Here is a 16,680-nt window from a genome sequence, read left to right as displayed (position 1 = left end):
TATCAAAAACAAATTTCAGTAAATCTTTATTCACTGATCAGGAGAATAAGAACTCTGTCGACTTTTCTCAGCGAAAGCTAATTTTGGCTGGAAATATTTGAGACACTCCTCATTTATAGACTCCTCCTTAACAAAATTTCCACCCTCACTATGGTATCGCATATTCATTTTTTCCCTACGTTCGTTTCTTCCAGAAAACCAGTATTCGTAAAGGCTCGGTTTATAGCCCACATTTTCGTCCCAAGCCTTTCTACAATGGTCTTTGATCCATTTCTCGTTCTTATAAATAGGAACGTTTGGTATCTTCTCTGTGAACTCTCTGCGAGCCCCTAAATAAGTTGAAGCAGAGTATACAGTTAGTTTTGAATTGACTAATGGGACTCAAGACAATATTTATTGAAGAAAACAACTGATATTACTAATTTGTTGATTTGATATGTTGAGCTGAAGAAATTTCTAAAGCCCTAAATGAGATGATGAGTAACATTATCTTCCAGAAATATACGTTTAGTTCACGAGTCTTAATCAAATTTACTGACCACAGATAGACTTATGTACAGTGTTTTTATAAGAAACAACTTACTCTCTGTTGATAACTTCGGTGTTCTACTATTTTCTGGTGCCATGTACAGCAAATTGTCCATATCACCAGCGTGGTGCACCCATTTGGTTCTTGGGTTATAGAAGCCATCACCGACATCATAACAATCCTCGGGAATCTCTCTTGTAGGGCGGATGTTCGTTAAATTTTCTTTAGTGGCTGGCTTGAGGCCTTCGGTATGGCTCAGGTGAAACCTCCGGTCTGGTGGTTGGCAGTAAGTTGCTATATCTAAATCGCCTTCTGAAAATTTTCAGTTGGGAGGGTTAAATTCTAGCACTTAAAAGTAGTTGGAAGCTCGTATATTACCAGCTTTGACCTTGAAAGAAACGTCGCTATCAGGAGCCCAGCTCCTTTTAGCTGAAATGCTGTAATCATCGTCTGTTAAGTTCGTATTTGGCGGCATAAAAAGAAACTCCCATTTCGTCATTTTGCCCTTCTGGAAAGTGCAGTTCATGGCTTGACCATTTGGATAGATCAGTATGCCTTTACCGTGAAACATTCCGTCTCTGAATTGACCTTCGTAAACCACTCCATGGGGAAAGGTATACGTCCCCATTCCTTCCATGCCAGTTTTGCTGCACTGACCTGAGACATAATGGAGACACCTTGAAGTAACTGCCTTAACTGAGCTAACCATTACCTTCGTAAAAACTTCCTGTGACGAAATCGAGTGTATTGAAGACTAGGTTATGTAAATCGACGGCGCTCTCCAGCCAAACTTCGTTAACGAAGGTTTTTCTTCTTGTCGTGCACTTGCTGAACCTCTGATCCTCCACATCTTCCGCTAGAATACGCCAATCTCTTGTCAATCTTCTCCTAGCGAAAGGTGAAATGGAAGCTCTTTCATACATCATCTTGAAAGGCTGATGTTGGTCTTCAGTCTCGATATGACAAAGTTTACGTTAAGTCAAGTTTTAATCAGATACGTAGAGATCTACTTCTTCTTCTTAATCGTCAGTTTACTTGAAAAGAATTAGTCAAGGTATTCACTGGATATTCAGGAAAGGTGCAGAGCTAAATTAGTAAAATAATGGGCTCGAAAGAAACCTTTCATTCTGATATAGGTATTGGATTCATAATGGAACTTACTCGGATCATTCACTGGTGTTTTTGACAACTTTTTAGTTGAAATGTCGTATATTTGCTGAGCTTTTACAAGAAGAAACTAAAGAATGGAGGAAGAAGTACTCAAATGGGGCAAAATGGATCATAAAGGGATTTTGAGCAAGGTCGTTAAAAAGTATAATCCAAAGTTGAAGGGTAGATATCAGGTGAGATACGAAAGAACCAATAATGGTTATTTCAATTACGTTATGCATAAGAAAGATGGAAACTAGATGAGGATTTTGTTCTTCAATTAGGTAGATACTCAAGCATTGAAAGGTTATGTATCTGGAAGCATCTACGCTGGTGAATGGTCACCCGTGGAAATGGATGGTGAGGGATCTTACATACTTCCCCATGGTGTAGTCTATGAGGGTAAGCTTAAAGATGGTATGTTTCATGGAAAAGGTGTTCTGACATACCCTTTAGGACAGATGGTCGTTGGTAAGCAATAAGCTTCCCTCAGACTCAGATTTTGGAGACATATAGAGTTGATAATTTTTGACCTCATTTGGTACAAATGATGATTACTCTGCAGGAGAGTGGTACGAAGGAGATATAATTTCTTGGACCTTCAAATACAAAAACATCAAGCAGTGTACTCTGGATACCTATTGCAAACAGCCAGACAGGAGGTTCTTGACAACGCTGTACAACGAACTGCTTCCTGCTGGTAAGGAGTACCTGACTAACCAGCAACCGACGAGAAAGATACCCACAGGTTGCTATGACGTTGAGGACGGTTTCTATAATCCTAAGACGCTATGGGTTCATAGCGTTAAGAACATGAGCAAGGTGAGTAAATATATAGTTTGGGATTTGGGCATCTTCCTCTTTCTACACTCCACTACCCCTAAATTCTATGCAGGTTCTCTATATGCCCCCTCCACGGAGAAAACCAGCTGACCTCTGCTACTTCAGAGACGAGATGGCGCATTTCATCAGGAAGGTACCCTTCGTTCCCATATACAGGACGTCTCAGTGGATAGAGGAAAACTGCAGGAAGGCCTGGGACCAACCCACAGGTGATTATGTTGCAAAGACAGAACAAGCCATGAAAAATTCCATTTAGATAGAAGATTCATACTTCACACTCTCCACAATTTTTCCATTAGCTTCACTTACACTTCCTAATATGCATTTTAATAATCCGCAGAGTACAAACCCGAGCTGTACGAGTACTGGTACTCTGGTAGGAAGGATCAAGCAAGAAGACTGAACATGAGGGTGCAGAAACAGGGGGGTAAATTCCATTGGCAGGAGTCGGTTTGCGACGAGCTACTACGAAACTTTGAGATAGTTGCGGAACGACAGAGAAGGAGAAAGCAAGAAAAGATGGAAGAGGAGACTGTCGAGAAAGAGGCGTTTGTTCCAAAGATGGAGCAGTTGGAGGTTAAGTTTGCCAGTATAGCAATAACTGAAGAGCCTACTTCCTTATGGTCAGATGACAGGTTTAGTTTGGAAGTTCAAGATTCTGACAGCAAGAAATTTTCGTCGCAGGTTGAGGAGGGATCTGATCAACCTCAATGAAAGGATACAATGTATTCACTACAGATTTTATATTTATTAAACGTGAAAATTTGAAGTAGTTTTTCTTTGAAACATGTAATGAACTATAATTTTAGAGCATGTATAGCATAGGAACTTTGATTCTTCCTACATCATCCACTTCTTACATCTTTTTACTGCTCTCAGCGTGGTTATTAGATTTCATTTAACAATAATGTGCTTCTCAGTGCTATGGTTTCATTGGGTTATATTTTTGTGCAACTCACAGTAGTTTTGCAAAGCTGTTTCTGGCACATCTGAGGCAGTTATCATATTGTGAGAAAATTTGTTCCCAATATCTTTTTTTTCCATTAATGAAATTCTCAAGTTTTCTATGGAATGACAATCGACAATGTCATTTCGATAACTCCCTTTCAAAGTTTTGTCCTTGTTATAAATTCCTGTTCGAGAAATGGCCGAAGAAGAACAGCCTCCTACAATATCGGAAATAGAACCTCCCTCAGTACCGCAAGATGAAGAAGTTGAAGTTAACAAAGCCCAAGGGTTGAATGAAAATTTCTTCTACAACACTATGCTTGCTCGAGCTCTTCTGCAGATTCTACCTAATAGAGGTAGGTATAAAAATACCAGTGAGATATAAAAGATTTTGAGCATAATATTGTCCACTTATACCAGAATAGCAATGTATAGATAATTGGAATTTGAAGCTCATACGTTAGAAAGTTCACAGAGTGAGGACGTGGTCAAACTCACAGAGATATGTAACTGCAACTGAAGCTTAAACATAGAAATGTTTATGAGCTTGATCTACTGATATTTTCGTAGAGATTCAAATTCTAGTTCTCTTCATATTTACCTCAACAAGCTCTGTTCAAAATTTTCCATATATTCTTCACATGTTGAGTTGAATTAGACATATTTCAAGCGTTAAAATGTTTTAAATGGCGCTCCCAAGATGGGGGACAAACTCTGTGTTTCGACAGATTTTTCTAAAATTGACGACGCATCCTTGGAATATGGGAATATGAATTTCTTCTCGATAACGAATAAAGATAACAACTATTAAATTTGTAACTTACCGAATGACCAACCTCACATTTAATAGTGTATTCAAATTTGTTCTTCTTCTTGTTCACAGATAGGAAGAGTGTCAAAAACTGGTTGGATAAACTGGCAGATATGGATCAAAATGATGATGAAATAACTCTCAGACATGAATACATGTGGTTCTTACTTCTGATGATGGAAACGAGGAAGATCAGAGAACCGTTCAACATGTTACCCCCAAAAGATTTGGTACCGCTAAAGGATGCCGTTGTAAGTTTTGGCGATTGGTGAATCAATGCCATGTGCAACCCATTTCATCGAAAATTTATTTTCAGCCTACCAACGTGTACGAAGAAGTTCTTTTGTGGAACGATCAGACTAGTTTCTCATCAGAAAAGGAACATGATACTAAAGCAGAGACTCTGTCTGAGAAAGGTCCACCTGTTAAGACCTCTTCGCCTGCTAAATTCATCGAGAATAATCCATGGCCAAAGCAGGGAGTCGTTTGCTACTTAGCTGCTTTCAGTGATCGTGATACTTATTGATAATTATGTGTTTGAATACCTAATGGAAAATAAATATTTATGAATGAATGTTTCATTATCTATACCTTCTCATTGTTAGGGCTCAAGCCTAACTGTCATGATTAGACAGCCTTTTTTTGAACACATCTTATCCTGTGAAAAACTCAGCATTTTCCTCAGCGATTTTCGCAAACATGCGTTTGGTGCGTGAAGTCCTAATCCGATCCACGAATTCCTAGTATACGTATTGCGTTTTCGAATAAACGCACAAGATGCAAGGATGACGGAAAATTTGATCGAATTGCATCATATTTGTTATCCTCCCCAATAAAAACATTGACTGATAAGTGTTGTTTATATCAGAGGTATAAACAGAAAGGAGCCAAAAAGGATACTTTGTGGAGGATAGAGCCATTTGTTTTGACTCGAAGATTCGCAACTGCGAAGTTTAATAGTACTTTCTTCGGAAAACAGGACATATTTGGTGTTTGTAATTCCTTTGCTTCATACATGTAATTTACAATTGGCTTTTCAAAACCTCACGCTGAGGTAATATGCTTCAAAATATACTCTTGCAGAAGCACAAGCTTCCCTAAGAAAATCGCCTCTAAATACCTACAGGGTGGGCTCGTGAAAACGAAGCAGGAAAAACGATCAAATTCACGAACATATCACTATAATCTATAACAGTGCCATCATTGTTGTTATATGCTGCGCACTATTCTTATAGAGTTCAGATTTGTCCATGGGTACTATAATAGATATGTTTATTTTATTGAACAATAATTACTGAAGAAATTGCAAGGATATATTTTACGGTTAATGAAAATTGATAATTTTTTTTTAGTTCACTTCCGTTTCATAACATCCTTCTGAACCATATCGCCTTAAAACTACGCTTTCAATTAATCAATCGAGATAATTATAGCTTTATTATGAATCTCGACATATTGCAGATAATTCCGTCATAAAAATTAAATATGGCCAACTCCCGAGCCTTGCAGATATGACGTATGGATGCTTGTGTTGCAAATGCCTAAAATCGAAATTATTTTATAAACAAAGACAACTTCTTGTCGCCATTATTTTGACTGCAGATTGACCTGTAGGGGATTACTTATATTTATTAAGCTCATGTATCTATATTCCGAAGAAGTAAAAACAGCAGTGTGTTGATTTGTGTTTCGTGGATATTTTGTTGAGGAAAATGGTCAAGAAATGATGTGAGTTTCCAGTATATATTAAACTTTTTACCAGCGCAGACAAAATTGACCCATTCGCTCATTCGATTCAAATGTGAGTAATTCGACAACACAACATGAAATTTTGAAAGAATATAACTCAAGAAAAGCCACGAAATTAATTCATTGCTGCATCCCGTTACCGGGAATAAATCTACAAAAGACAAAAAAAGGCACGAAATAACATAAATAATATAGATATATTAATAACGACAATAATACTATACTTTTGATTCACAGCACAGTGAAAATTGAATCAGTTAGAACTGAGTAGGAATGTTTTTCTTGTGTTAAATTTTCAAGTTGAAAGAAAATTCTAAAGAAGGAAAAAATTGGCTGGGTTTATATGGTGGGTTCAATGAATTTTTCGAAATTTGTGTCCTTTATGTCTGAATTTCCGATTCAAACAGTGGCTAACCTTCCATCGAACTGAACTTATCAACTTCTTGGAATGTTTTATAAACAATGTTAGCGGAAACTTCCAAGTGTTCTTATCACAAAGGACGGAATATTTTTGTCTTTACATCGATCGATAGGATATTTAATCTAGTCCTCTTTTCATCTTCAATCATTCGCGACTTTGTCATTAACCAAGCTATATTTAGCTCACATTTCCTTTCCCGAGTGATGTAAAAAATTGTGTACCTATTTGTAAAAATGTTGAAGACCCTCAGTTTTAGCTTCGCTCACGACCATGGTACGTCTAACTTCAAATTGTTAAAATCTTTTAATTCTTCGTGTCATTTATTGATGTTTTCAACGTTTGTTTTTCATAAAAATTGTTTTAATTATCGTTAGTGTTCCAGTGTTCGAAGCAAATAAGGAAGAAGCTGACTTCGAAACTGCTATTCACTATGCACGTAAGTAGAAGACATTGATTTAAATGAGTAATAATAAAAAAGAGGAATTTGCCTAGATCCATTTTTTACTGAATCTTAAATGAAATACATTGACATTTGTTCAAAGCTCATTGATGTACAGGTCTTCTTAAACTATTGTTACATTGCAGCCGGTGTTTTTCTTTCAAAATTCAATATTTGGTTCAAAATAATTCGAAGCTAACTGCGATGTTACAATCATTCATAAGAAGACCCTGCATATCCAGTTATTTGGGACATTTTTTCGATTTTATTAGACAGTACAAATAAATATTGAAGGGATATGATTTGACTATACTTCATTCAAATTTATTTTAGCAGTCGGTTGGCCATGAAATAATTTTCTCAAGTTTTTGTAACTAGAACGAAGTTAGGTTGGCACTCATGAAATGTCGTTAATGTCATAACGCCGTTGCCACAATTAATATCAATTTTTATTACGAAAATTCGAAAATGCCGAAAGTGATTGAAAAAAGAGACAGGGTTTCAGGAAGTGCTATTTAGAATTCAGGTCCGCTCATTCAAATAATTATACCCTGATATTCTAAAATCCACAATACGTCAGACGATAGCGAACATATTCAATGTAAGAGAATTTATATAATGTTTCATCTGAATCTAAAAAACTTATATTTCAGCTGAATATTTCCACAATCAGAAAGATTGTGAATGAAGAGTATGACAAAGAATTTCCTTCTATTGGGAGACCCAAAAAAGTGGTGGAATTTGGGAATTTTATGTTTGAGTGAATTAATGCGAAAAGTTTACTACAGGATTTTCGATAAATGTCATCGGAGAATAGGTTCCCTAAAATGGATTTTTCTATTTTTCATTTGACTTGTCCTATACAATGTAAATGTCTTAAGGTAATAATAAATACCTAATTATTATAATTACATCAATATATTAAAATGAATAGCCACGAATACGCGCAAGTTGCCCTGTTACTTGTTTATTCATGTGAAATTTTTGTTCAACGGTGAAGTTGCATCTTAACTTGAAACTTCCTCCAACTCCTTTTACTTATATTGATGCAAGATGATTTTTGTTGAAGAATTTAACATTCTTGTAATTATCTGTTAATTCCTTCGGGAGATACCCATTCCCAACCACTGCATCATATGCATTTCATCTTCGGGTTAATATTTTTGAAATCTACAAATGATGTAAGCCAAAGAAGATAACGAACATTAACTCTCCTCAAGCGAGTGCATATTATGATATTATACTGATTTCTTGTATTTTCCATGCAAATAACTGGATTTGGTATGCCTTCAATCAGTTTGTATAAACTTCAATTATGTTCGTCACATATTTTTCCGAAGAGATTTGACATTGTGATAAAATACGTAATAACAGAAACTTTTACGTAGAACGGGCAACATGGCGTTGATTTAAAACCCAAAAATGTTTTGACAAGCTTCATAACCCCACATTTTCGTACTATACAGAGTGAAATGTGTCAAATTTCCATGGCCAACCGACTGCTAAAATAAAGTTGAATGAAGTATAGGTTTCTCTTTTATAAATGGTCAGTAAATAATTTTTTTTTCAATTTGTCTATAAAATTTGTTCCGTTCGTTTTAAATAACGAATTCATATTTCCAACAAAACTCTTTGCCATTAGAGCCAGCTAGTGAAACGTGATAGGATGAAATTCCATGAATCTTTCTGACGTAAAAGTCGTTGATTATTTGTTTTTGATAAAATGTTCAAGTAGTCTCAATTCGAGAAGGAAACAGGATACAATCGACATCAGGATTCGACCACCACCTTGAGCTTGAAAACCATACAAGGGCTCCTTCAGAGCTTAATCTTTTTATATCTTGTATATGTAAATGTTCCTCTGGAGAGGAGTGTGAAAGCCGCAAGGCCTAAAGCTGTGCGTTTTAATACCTCACAGACGTATGCACACTTCAGTGTATGGATCTCTGTTGTTCAATTCCGGAATATGTTGAGATAAGTCAGTATCACCGCTATCAGGGTTCATTTACGCTGTTACCCAAATTTTTTACGTCATTTGAGCCACGAGCAACTTGACCTATTGATAATTTACCGCTCTATAGTCACGTAGATGTATTCGCATCGCAATTGATAAAATGGAGTACAAAGAACTTTCCTTATACCTCGCTTTTTGGAATTTTTTGGAATCTCAACATTGACCTCTGCTGCTCTGACATAATTGGTTTTGATTTATCTCCAATTTAAAGAGGATAATTGTATATTACCGAAAGATGGAAAATTTCAAATGTTTGGTGGAAGGTCAAGGCGGTAGCTTTCCGATTTTGACCCATCAATTGCAAGGAAACTCCGTCTATACCTCTGTTATCATTACATTATTACTCCGATATTAATGTTTTTATTCAATTGTTGTTCTATAAGATCATTTAATCAATTTGATGACTAATTAACATCAGATGGGGAGATTCAGTTAGATTTTGATTCGAGAAGTTTGGAAAAGATGATTTTTCACTCTGCTTTTGACTAAAAAATTCGTCTCCATTTTCAGGTTATGGCAAGTTCCAAAAATTTCTACTTGGCGTTTGCGGCCTCATATATGCCACTTGCGCCATCAGTACTACTACTTTATCCTTCGTTCTGCCGTCTGCAGAATGCGATTTTCACTTGTCCTCGAACGATAAGGGGAAGCTTTCAGCGATGCCTTTAATAGGTAAGAATCTCACATGACATATAATGTATTATGGTTGGTTTATCCAGAGTTCCTGAATCTGATCGGTAGACGGCTATCTAGTGAACGCTATCTACCCATGAGATTGCTTCCTTTTATGTCTCACTTCTTAGGCAACTCTGCTTAAGCTCACCAATAGATTCGATTCAAAGTTCAATCATTTTACAGGAATGATTTTTGGTTGTTGCGTTTGGGGATTCGTTGCCGATTCAAAGGGTAGAAGAACAGCAATTATGTCGTCTTTACTAGTAGATTTCCTAGCAGGTTTCATATCTGCCTTCTCGCAAACCTTTCCAGTATTTTTGATGTGCAGGTTCTTCAGCGGCTTTGGGTAAGCCTTACCAAGAATAGTACCAACGGAAATTAATTCGTTTTTCAGTATTATAGGTGCGACCAGTATTGTCTTCTCCTATCTAGGAGAATTTCTCCCCAATAAAAAACGGGACACAGTCCTAGGAAGACTGGAATTATTCTGGAACGTTGGAATCATAATTTTACCAGGTGAGAACTTAACATGCCCGCTTTTTAGTGCTAAGAGTAATCAGTCTTCTTTCTGATGCAGAGTAGGCTTGCAGTTTGTCTGGCTTGGGAAGCAATGTTTTTTCCTCCTTCTAGGTTCATCTAGTGATGTCAGTCAGATGTAAGCTAATTGCAACTTACTCCTTCTATCTCTTTTATGATCCTAAACATTGGCGAATTCATCATAACATCATCTCATAATTTTCTCAATCTTTACAGGTATCGCTTGGACATTATTGAATAAAACAACGTTCGATACCTTCTCTATGTTGAATTTTTACAACCCTTGGAGGATCTTCGTACTCATTTGTTGTCTCCCAAGTCTCCTGAGTTGCGTGTGCTTGTATTTCTTGCCAGAAACGCCTAAATACCTCATATCGAAGAGACGCTACCAGAATGCAATCATGGTATTTCAAAGGGTGTATAGGATCAACACAAATAAACCGCTCAGTTCTTTTCCAGTAAGTCCATCATAAAGAGAGCAATGACTTATTTCACAGAAATGTTTATATTTTATTTCATTTATAGGTAACATCTTTGTCTGGCGAAGGAAACAACAATGAGAAGAGTATGGAATATGACAGCAATTCGAATTACTTCGAACGTTTAAGGGAAAACATCGTCAGTGGGTTCGAGGATCTCAAAGAACTGTCCACGCAGCCTTATCTCAAGTACTTGGGAATAACAGCCATCTCCGATTTTGGACTCATGGCAAGGTGAATATGGAACACTTAATGGTTTACCAGAAGTAGTGGCAACTTCACATAACCTTATCCATATTACGTGTTATACTACTGTGTCAATTTGACAATAATGACATATGTCATCTGTCAATCTGACGTGTGTCAAAATGGCGCGCAATTCAAATCTTGAGCCCTTTTTATGCATGATTCGATTTCTTTTCAGTTACTACACACTCATCATGTGGTTCCCCGAAATTTTCGAACGTTTCAATAATTTCGAAAATTCGCATGGCGGTCAAAAGGCTGGTATATGCGAAGTCTCTCAAATAGGTGCCTATAACGAAACACTGAGTTATTCAGAGAGAGTATGCGAACCCGCTGTTAACAACAGGGTGTTCATCGAGACTATTATTATAGGATTGAGTTGCATACCATCCTCCATATCTTTGAGTTTCTTTATGGCGAAACTCGGCAAGAAATATGTCTTAGGTGAGTGCAAATTGTCGACTTAATGTGAGTTTAACTGCGTAAGTATCAGTGTAAGGCGACGCAGGCAGTAGCTGGAAACTAGACTTACCTACTGATATTAATTCTCATGTGATAAATTGTACTGCAAATTCCTATTTTCCCTATAATTTTCAGTGACGAGTTTGTTTTTGGCCGGATTATCAACGATGGCACTCAACTGGGTGTCCAGCTCAGAAGAAACGCTCGTATTGTCGGCTATTTTCGAAGCCCTCACCAGTATTTTGGAAACTGTCCTCTTCTGCGTGGTCGTAGAGCTCTTTCCTACAAATTTGAGGTAAATACCGAATAATTTTCGAGTTTTTATACATTCAAATATTGCCGAATTGTTTAATTGCCATTGTAATGATTTTTTTCGTTTCCTGTACTTTCTAGGGCGCCAGCATTGGCGATAACTGCAACAGCTGGCAGAATAGGAGCTATTTTTGGGAATTTGGTGTTTGGTGCTCTGATTGATATTCAGTGCAGCGTACCAATATACCTCTTCGGAGCACTTCTAGTGGGTGAGTAAGAAAAGTCTCCGATACTCGTATATAAAGAAACTCATTTTGTTTTTTCTTCGCAGGGAGTGGTATACTGACTTTGGGAATTCCACAATCTGAAACATATTTTGTGCTTCACTAGTTCAAGTTTCCTTCATTTCCTAGGGAAATAGAGGATTATTATGACTGATATTCAGTTATAAATTATTACTTTTATTATTATGTTCATTGGAACTATAAATATCTAATATGTATTTTCTTTTATTGGAATATAACTTATTTATCTTATTCGTGTTTTTATTTTCCTGCATTCATAGAGCTATATACCCTTGAAAATACTCATATAAACAAGTAGTATCGACTGATAGGTACTACGTACTACAGATCGAAAAACAAGTAAAAGAAAAATATAGACGAAGAATAAAACTTAAGAAACTCAATTATTTTATTGAAAAGAAATATCTTCTGCCTTTAAATTCAATAACGAAACCATGAGAAAGGTTTTTGATCTCAGAATATCTTTTGACAGGTGAAATAAATCACTTCATATTATGGAAATTGCGGTAAAAATGGATAACGACTTACAAATTTGAATATCAATGAAATTCGTGAAATAATGAGGAATTTATTCAACTCATAACATGGATGAATGGAGTCAAATCTCCCACGAAATATAGATACCTACTCAATTTTTCTGAACCCAACCAGACAGTGCCAAAGCAAGGACACGAAAACTACCAAATTTCACACAATAAAAAGCCTATGTTTATTTGTTTATTCCAATTATTGTGATAACATAGATAAAGAATTGACTGAATATGAGGATTGATATGAAATAGGAAAAATGCTTTACTGATAATATTATCAATTATCCAGACTTGAGACATAATGTTAGTGAAGGCTCAAAATGAAGTTGAATTGAAGGAAGATCTTATAGGCATAAAAAGTGAGTAATTTTTACTAACCACTCTCACATTTCCCAGTTCTCAGGGTCTATATATAGTTTCTTATAAGAGATACCACTTTCACTTGTTGATATTATGATTCATCACTTCGTCATTAAACCCTTTCATATCCGAGGATGCATTATCATTCACGATAAATCTCAGATCACTTAGAGACTCCGGATACTCGCCACAGTTTCTTAAGTTTACACAACAAATCATCAAGTGTAAACTTTCTTCATTTCTTCGTGCAGAAAATGAAAATGCTGACTTCGAAACGGCAATCTCAGCAACAGGTTTCGGAAAATTCAATGTTTTCCTTCTCTTTGCAACTCTTCCAACATGCTGGGCCTCCATATTTCAGCTGACGACTATTTCCTATGTTTTTCCTAATGCACAGTGCGATTTGAGTTTGAGCTTGGAGGACAAAGGCTTGTTGAGTGCTGTAACATTTGCCGGTGAGTAGCAAAATTTGTTCTAACTACCTTTAGAGGGATTATTCTCTGTAGCAGTTACAAAAATTGCTGAACAATGCTGAAGGTAAGACTAAGGTCATTGGGATTTGATTTGTAGCATTTTTTTGCTAGCAGAGGTCCCTTTAGCGTTTGGGACTAGTTTAGATAATAAAATGCGTCAATGCAATTGTCTTCAGGAATGATGTTCAGTGCCTTCTTGTGGGGATTCATGTACGACACATATGGAAGAAGAAACCTCCTGAAGATTGGTTTTTTCCTGGACGCATTGCTGGTGATACTCAGCAGTTTTTCCCAAAATATTGGACACCTCATGGTGACCAAATTTCTTGGAGGGTTCATGTGAGTGAAAAATAGCTTATTCTCACTGAAACTTCTATACCCTCTTTTTCAGTATAAGTGGTCCATTTGCAGCCCTTGCAACATATTTTTCTGAGATGCACGACACTAAGAATAGACCAAGGGTTCCCTTGGTGATGGGTGTCTCTTATGCGCTTGGTGGTATTTATCTGCCTTTTTTAGCATCCCTTATTTTACCAATGGAAAACCGCTGGTATGTCACAGAAAACATAGGTTAGTATCCGTTTTTTTGTTTAAGATGTTAAATCCATATGTTCTTTTCTGTCCACAGTGCTTCACCCATGGGGTATATTCCTTTTGATAAATTCAATACCTTCGATTCTTAGTGGGTCAATTTTTTGTTTCCTCCCCGAATCTCCCAAATTCCTGATGTCAATGGGAAGAAACGAAGAGGCTATCGAAGTGTTCAAGAATATTTATTCTTGGAATACTGGTAGAAAAACATCATCGTACCCAGTAAGTGTTGCAAGAATCCACGATGGAAAGAAATTTCTTGAACAAAGCTTTGAAATTCGCAGATTAAAGACCTCATAATGGAGAGGACTAAAAATTCAGAAAATACCAACAGGTTTCGACAAATACTTCCTCTGTTCAAGGGTAAATTACTTAAGAGTTTCATATTAGTTTGTTTCCTTCAGATGTTCATGACAACAAGGTGATGGAAAATTGTCCTTCCAAGGTAATTAGATGACTTAACTCTTATTGTTCTGTTACAGTTTTTACACGTTAAGGATATGGATGCCTCAACTGTTCCAAGCCATAAACGATTATAAATTTTTCAATAATGGTACATCGTCCAATCTCTGCGACATGTTGAGAGTTCTAAACCGTGGAAAAACGACAAAGGATTGTTTTGTGGTGAGTATACAGTGTATATACACTAAACACAATTCACATGAAATCATCCAGTGTTTTACCAGAAGTACTACTGTGTAAAAAAGATTAAATACTTAATTGCCAATCTTGTTTTCAGAATTTCGATAATTTTGAAGTTTATATGAACTCAATGATTGTTTCTCTGGTGACAATGATTGGTTATTTGATAGCTGGGAGTTTGGTCAACTTGCTTGGACAAAATAAATTGTTAGGTAAAACATCGACCGTCAATGTTTGCCTATATTTTCAGACAATTCTTCATAATTTCAATATTTGCAGGTATCATCAGTTTCATATCTGGCTGTTCAGCGTTGGGAATTTACTTTTCGCCGAATGAAACTGCAGCTACAATCTTCATTGCAGCTTGTTCAAGCTCAGCCAGTATAGGAGTGAATGCTTGTATAGTAGTGATTGTAAATCTGTTTCCCACTACACTTAGGTAAGCGAAAATTCAAATTCACACAATTTGTTTTTGGGTGTAGGTATTACATTGTTTTAACACCAAGTCTGTTGTCACTGGCCACAAAATTTTAGGTTTATTATATAATAAATCATCTACAGCTAGATCTACCTCACCAGTAGATTTTTCTTATTTGAGAAATATTGGGTATTTCACCTCATCGAATTGAAAAACAACATACAACCTGCAGAAATCGTATTGCAATTCTAGTTCACTTCGAAGAGCTCTCTGGAGTGCAATTCCACTTTGAATCATCAACAGTTTGATTTTTTGGAATCTTTAAAACAAGTTCTATGCACTCCATATTCTAGGACACTAATGAAACCCTGATTTTCAGACAGATACTTAACTTCAAAATCCTCTATGTATATTCATTAAAAACTAGAGAAGTGGGGGATTTTTAAGGCAAAGATCCATGAGAATGTTTCTTAATTTGTTTATTCTGGATTTTCCATGAATACTAAACCTTCAGTATTTTCAAGTTTCCCACACTAGGACCTAGATATCGATTATTGGTATTGGCAAAATGACGACTAAATTCTTCTCATTGAATTTCCAGGACTATTACTCTTTCTTTGACCATGATATTTGGTCGTATAGCTGTCATGATGGGTAACATCATTTTTCCATTTCTGCTAGAGATAGGATGCTTCTCGCCTTTCTTAGCCTTGGCATTTTTGGGATTTGGTAAGTAAGCAATATTATCCGTTGTTTATTAACAATTATTTTGTCTCCTTTTTAGCTTGTTCCACGGCCTGCATGCTTTTGCCGAAGAAAAATGTAAATTTCACGTAAATAAGAAGTGCTCGTTTTGTAATTTTATGCTGTGTACATAGGGGAAATTGAAAATTTTAGTTTCAATAAGGTTAACGTCTTTTACGATGATTATCAAATTATATCACTATAAGTACCCATATTATAAAATCACTTGGGAAATTGATCTTCAGTGTAACAGATTGAGAGAAGTGTGATAACATCGGAATTGTAGAAAAAATATGTAAATTTAAAGGGGCGTTCCTGAGTATGTTTATAGGTGAGTATCTACCAGGATTTTAACAAGAAACGTGACTTCGTCAGAATCCCATCCTTGAAGAATGCTGTCTGATTAGTGATATTAAGTTGTTTTGGAAACCGCTTCAAAAGTTGACTTCAGTGTGTGCAACAAACAACAAACCTAGTTCCTACTTCTGTTATAATGATCCGGATGATCTTAGTGACTGAAATACACAATTGGAATATTGGTGTTAAGTTTTAGTTTCTGAACAATTCACCTATGTATGTAATTCTGCTAATATTTCTACATTGTATGAGATGTTATCCGGAAATTTCACTTAAAATTGCAATAGAGAGCTCGCATTCAATTCATTCGATAAAGATCATTTAGTTATTAGTTCAAATACGGATTTTCATCAAGTATCGGCCACGTAAATTCAATGCAGCTAACACGTCCATACACACAACAAAACATTTTCGATTTCAACATGAAGGAATGTATCGTCAAAGATTCAAATGTAAATAAATTCAAACCAAAAACGATTCCAAAGCAAAACAACCTATCTAACCTACTTATCTCGCTTATAAATTTCGCCACCAGATGGCTTGATCACGGAAATGGAATACATCATTCAAATAGCAATAATTGAAATTTGAAAAAATCCTGAATATTTTCACTTCTCAGCTGTGAATGTAATGATACCTATAGCAAGAAAGAATTTCAATGGAAATATAAATACATACAATGATGATAACCAGGCTTTCGAAATTT

The 16,680-nt window shown here is 36.1% G+C and overlaps 5 protein-coding genes across 8 annotated transcripts; 4 read left to right on the top strand and 1 right to left on the bottom strand.

Moving 5' to 3' along the window:
• Positions 1-11: 11 nt before the first annotated feature.
• On the bottom strand, positions 12-4,357 carry LOC123318607. The gene is made up of 5 exons (XM_044905270.1): positions 4,294-4,357; positions 1,242-1,482; positions 908-1,186; positions 584-841; positions 12-329 (listed from the first exon to the last, which is right to left on the bottom strand). Exons 2-5 carry the CDS (start codon positions 1,453-1,455, stop codon positions 31-33), a joined length of 1,050 nt encoding a protein of 349 aa, XP_044761205.1. The 5' UTR covers positions 1,456-1,482; positions 4,294-4,357; the 3' UTR covers positions 12-30.
• LOC123318606 lies at positions 1,606-3,271 on the top strand. The gene is made up of 6 exons (XM_044905269.1): positions 1,606-1,665; positions 1,727-1,872; positions 1,963-2,149; positions 2,244-2,500; positions 2,574-2,730; positions 2,862-3,271. The coding sequence occupies exons 2-6, from the start codon at positions 1,774-1,776 to the stop codon at positions 3,233-3,235; spliced, it is 1,074 nt and encodes a 357-aa protein (XP_044761204.1). The 5' UTR covers positions 1,606-1,665; positions 1,727-1,773; the 3' UTR covers positions 3,236-3,271.
• Positions 3,588-4,854, top strand: LOC123318609. Its single transcript, XM_044905272.1, has 3 exons — positions 3,588-3,825; positions 4,353-4,531; positions 4,597-4,854. The coding sequence occupies exons 1-3, from the start codon at positions 3,666-3,668 to the stop codon at positions 4,804-4,806; spliced, it is 549 nt and encodes a 182-aa protein (XP_044761207.1). The 5' UTR covers positions 3,588-3,665; the 3' UTR covers positions 4,807-4,854.
• A 1,067-nt stretch (positions 4,855-5,921) lies between these two features.
• LOC123319290 (synaptic vesicle glycoprotein 2C-like) lies at positions 5,922-12,090 on the top strand. 4 transcript variants are annotated; one of them, XM_044906172.1, is made up of 11 exons: positions 5,922-6,008; positions 6,825-6,886; positions 9,414-9,575; positions 9,762-9,924; positions 9,973-10,094; positions 10,332-10,573; positions 10,641-10,828; positions 11,019-11,284; positions 11,438-11,597; positions 11,696-11,823; positions 11,886-12,090. In XM_044906172.1, exons 1-11 carry the CDS (start codon positions 6,004-6,006, stop codon positions 11,942-11,944), a joined length of 1,557 nt encoding a protein of 518 aa, XP_044762107.1. In that variant the 5' UTR covers positions 5,922-6,003; the 3' UTR covers positions 11,945-12,090. The 4 variants fall into 4 exon arrangements, with proteins under 4 accessions (XP_044762107.1, XP_044762109.1, XP_044762106.1 ...); XM_044906174.1 differs by having other exon boundaries at positions 5,938-6,008; positions 6,833-6,886; XM_044906171.1 differs by lacking the exon at positions 5,922-6,008 and adding an exon at positions 6,439-6,723 and having other exon boundaries at positions 6,833-6,886.
• Positions 12,091-12,606: 516 nt separating this feature from the next.
• On the top strand, positions 12,607-16,667 carry LOC123318728 (synaptic vesicle glycoprotein 2B-like). Its single transcript, XM_044905449.1, has 11 exons — positions 12,607-12,748; positions 13,001-13,204; positions 13,399-13,561; positions 13,614-13,792; positions 13,851-14,035; positions 14,098-14,234; positions 14,296-14,437; positions 14,553-14,667; positions 14,735-14,894; positions 15,475-15,602; positions 15,658-16,667. The coding sequence occupies exons 1-11, from the start codon at positions 12,691-12,693 to the stop codon at positions 15,708-15,710; spliced, it is 1,524 nt and encodes a 507-aa protein (XP_044761384.1). The 5' UTR covers positions 12,607-12,690; the 3' UTR covers positions 15,711-16,667.
• Positions 16,668-16,680: the final 13 nt, after the last annotated feature.

The sequence above is a fragment of the Coccinella septempunctata genome, chromosome 8 (assembly GCF_907165205.1).
Source record: "Coccinella septempunctata chromosome 8, icCocSept1.1, whole genome shotgun sequence".
Classification (NCBI taxonomy): domain Eukaryota; kingdom Metazoa; phylum Arthropoda; class Insecta; order Coleoptera; family Coccinellidae; genus Coccinella; species Coccinella septempunctata.
This window is presented reverse-complemented; position numbering and strand designations above follow the sequence as displayed.

Bases quoted from the DNA above. Each gene is read 5' to 3' on its own strand.
- LOC123318607 (XM_044905270.1), bottom strand. From the start codon at position 1,455: ATGATGTATGAAAGAGCTTCCATTTCACCTTTCGCTAGGAGAAGATTG. The intron at 842-907 runs GTAATATACGAG...GAAAATTTTCAG, and splicing joins TTCTTTCAAGGTCAAAGCTG to AAGGCGATTTAGATATAGCA. The intron at 330-583 runs GTAAGTTGTTTC...CAACTTATTTAG, and splicing joins ACCGAAGTTATCAACAGAGA to GGGCTCGCAGAGAGTTCACA.
- LOC123318606 (XM_044905269.1), top strand. From the start codon at position 1,774: ATGGAGGAAGAAGTACTCAAATGGGGCAAAATGGATCATAAAGGGATT. The intron at 2,150-2,243 runs GTAAGCAATAAG...ATTACTCTGCAG, and splicing joins TTTAGGACAGATGGTCGTTG to GAGAGTGGTACGAAGGAGAT. The intron at 2,501-2,573 runs GTGAGTAAATAT...AATTCTATGCAG, and splicing joins GCGTTAAGAACATGAGCAAG to GTTCTCTATATGCCCCCTCC.
- LOC123318609 (XM_044905272.1), top strand. From the start codon at position 3,666: ATGGCCGAAGAAGAACAGCCTCCTACAATATCGGAAATAGAACCTCCC. The intron at 3,826-4,352 runs GTAGGTATAAAA...TCTTGTTCACAG, and splicing joins GCAGATTCTACCTAATAGAG to ATAGGAAGAGTGTCAAAAAC. The intron at 4,532-4,596 runs GTAAGTTTTGGC...ATTTATTTTCAG, and splicing joins TACCGCTAAAGGATGCCGTT to CCTACCAACGTGTACGAAGA.
- LOC123319290 (XM_044906171.1), top strand. From the start codon at position 6,684: ATGTTGAAGACCCTCAGTTTTAGCTTCGCTCACGACCATG. The intron at 11,285-11,437 runs GTGAGTGCAAAT...TATAATTTTCAG, and splicing joins CGGCAAGAAATATGTCTTAG to TGACGAGTTTGTTTTTGGCC. The intron at 11,824-11,885 runs GTGAGTAAGAAA...TTTTCTTCGCAG, and splicing joins CTTCGGAGCACTTCTAGTGG to GGAGTGGTATACTGACTTTG.
- LOC123318728 (XM_044905449.1), top strand. From the start codon at position 12,691: ATGTTAGTGAAGGCTCAAAATGAAGTTGAATTGAAGGAAGATCTTATA. The intron at 12,749-13,000 runs GTGAGTAATTTT...TTCTTCGTGCAG, and splicing joins AGATCTTATAGGCATAAAAA to AAAATGAAAATGCTGACTTC. The intron at 14,895-15,474 runs GTAAGCGAAAAT...TTGAATTTCCAG, and splicing joins CTGTTTCCCACTACACTTAG to GACTATTACTCTTTCTTTGA.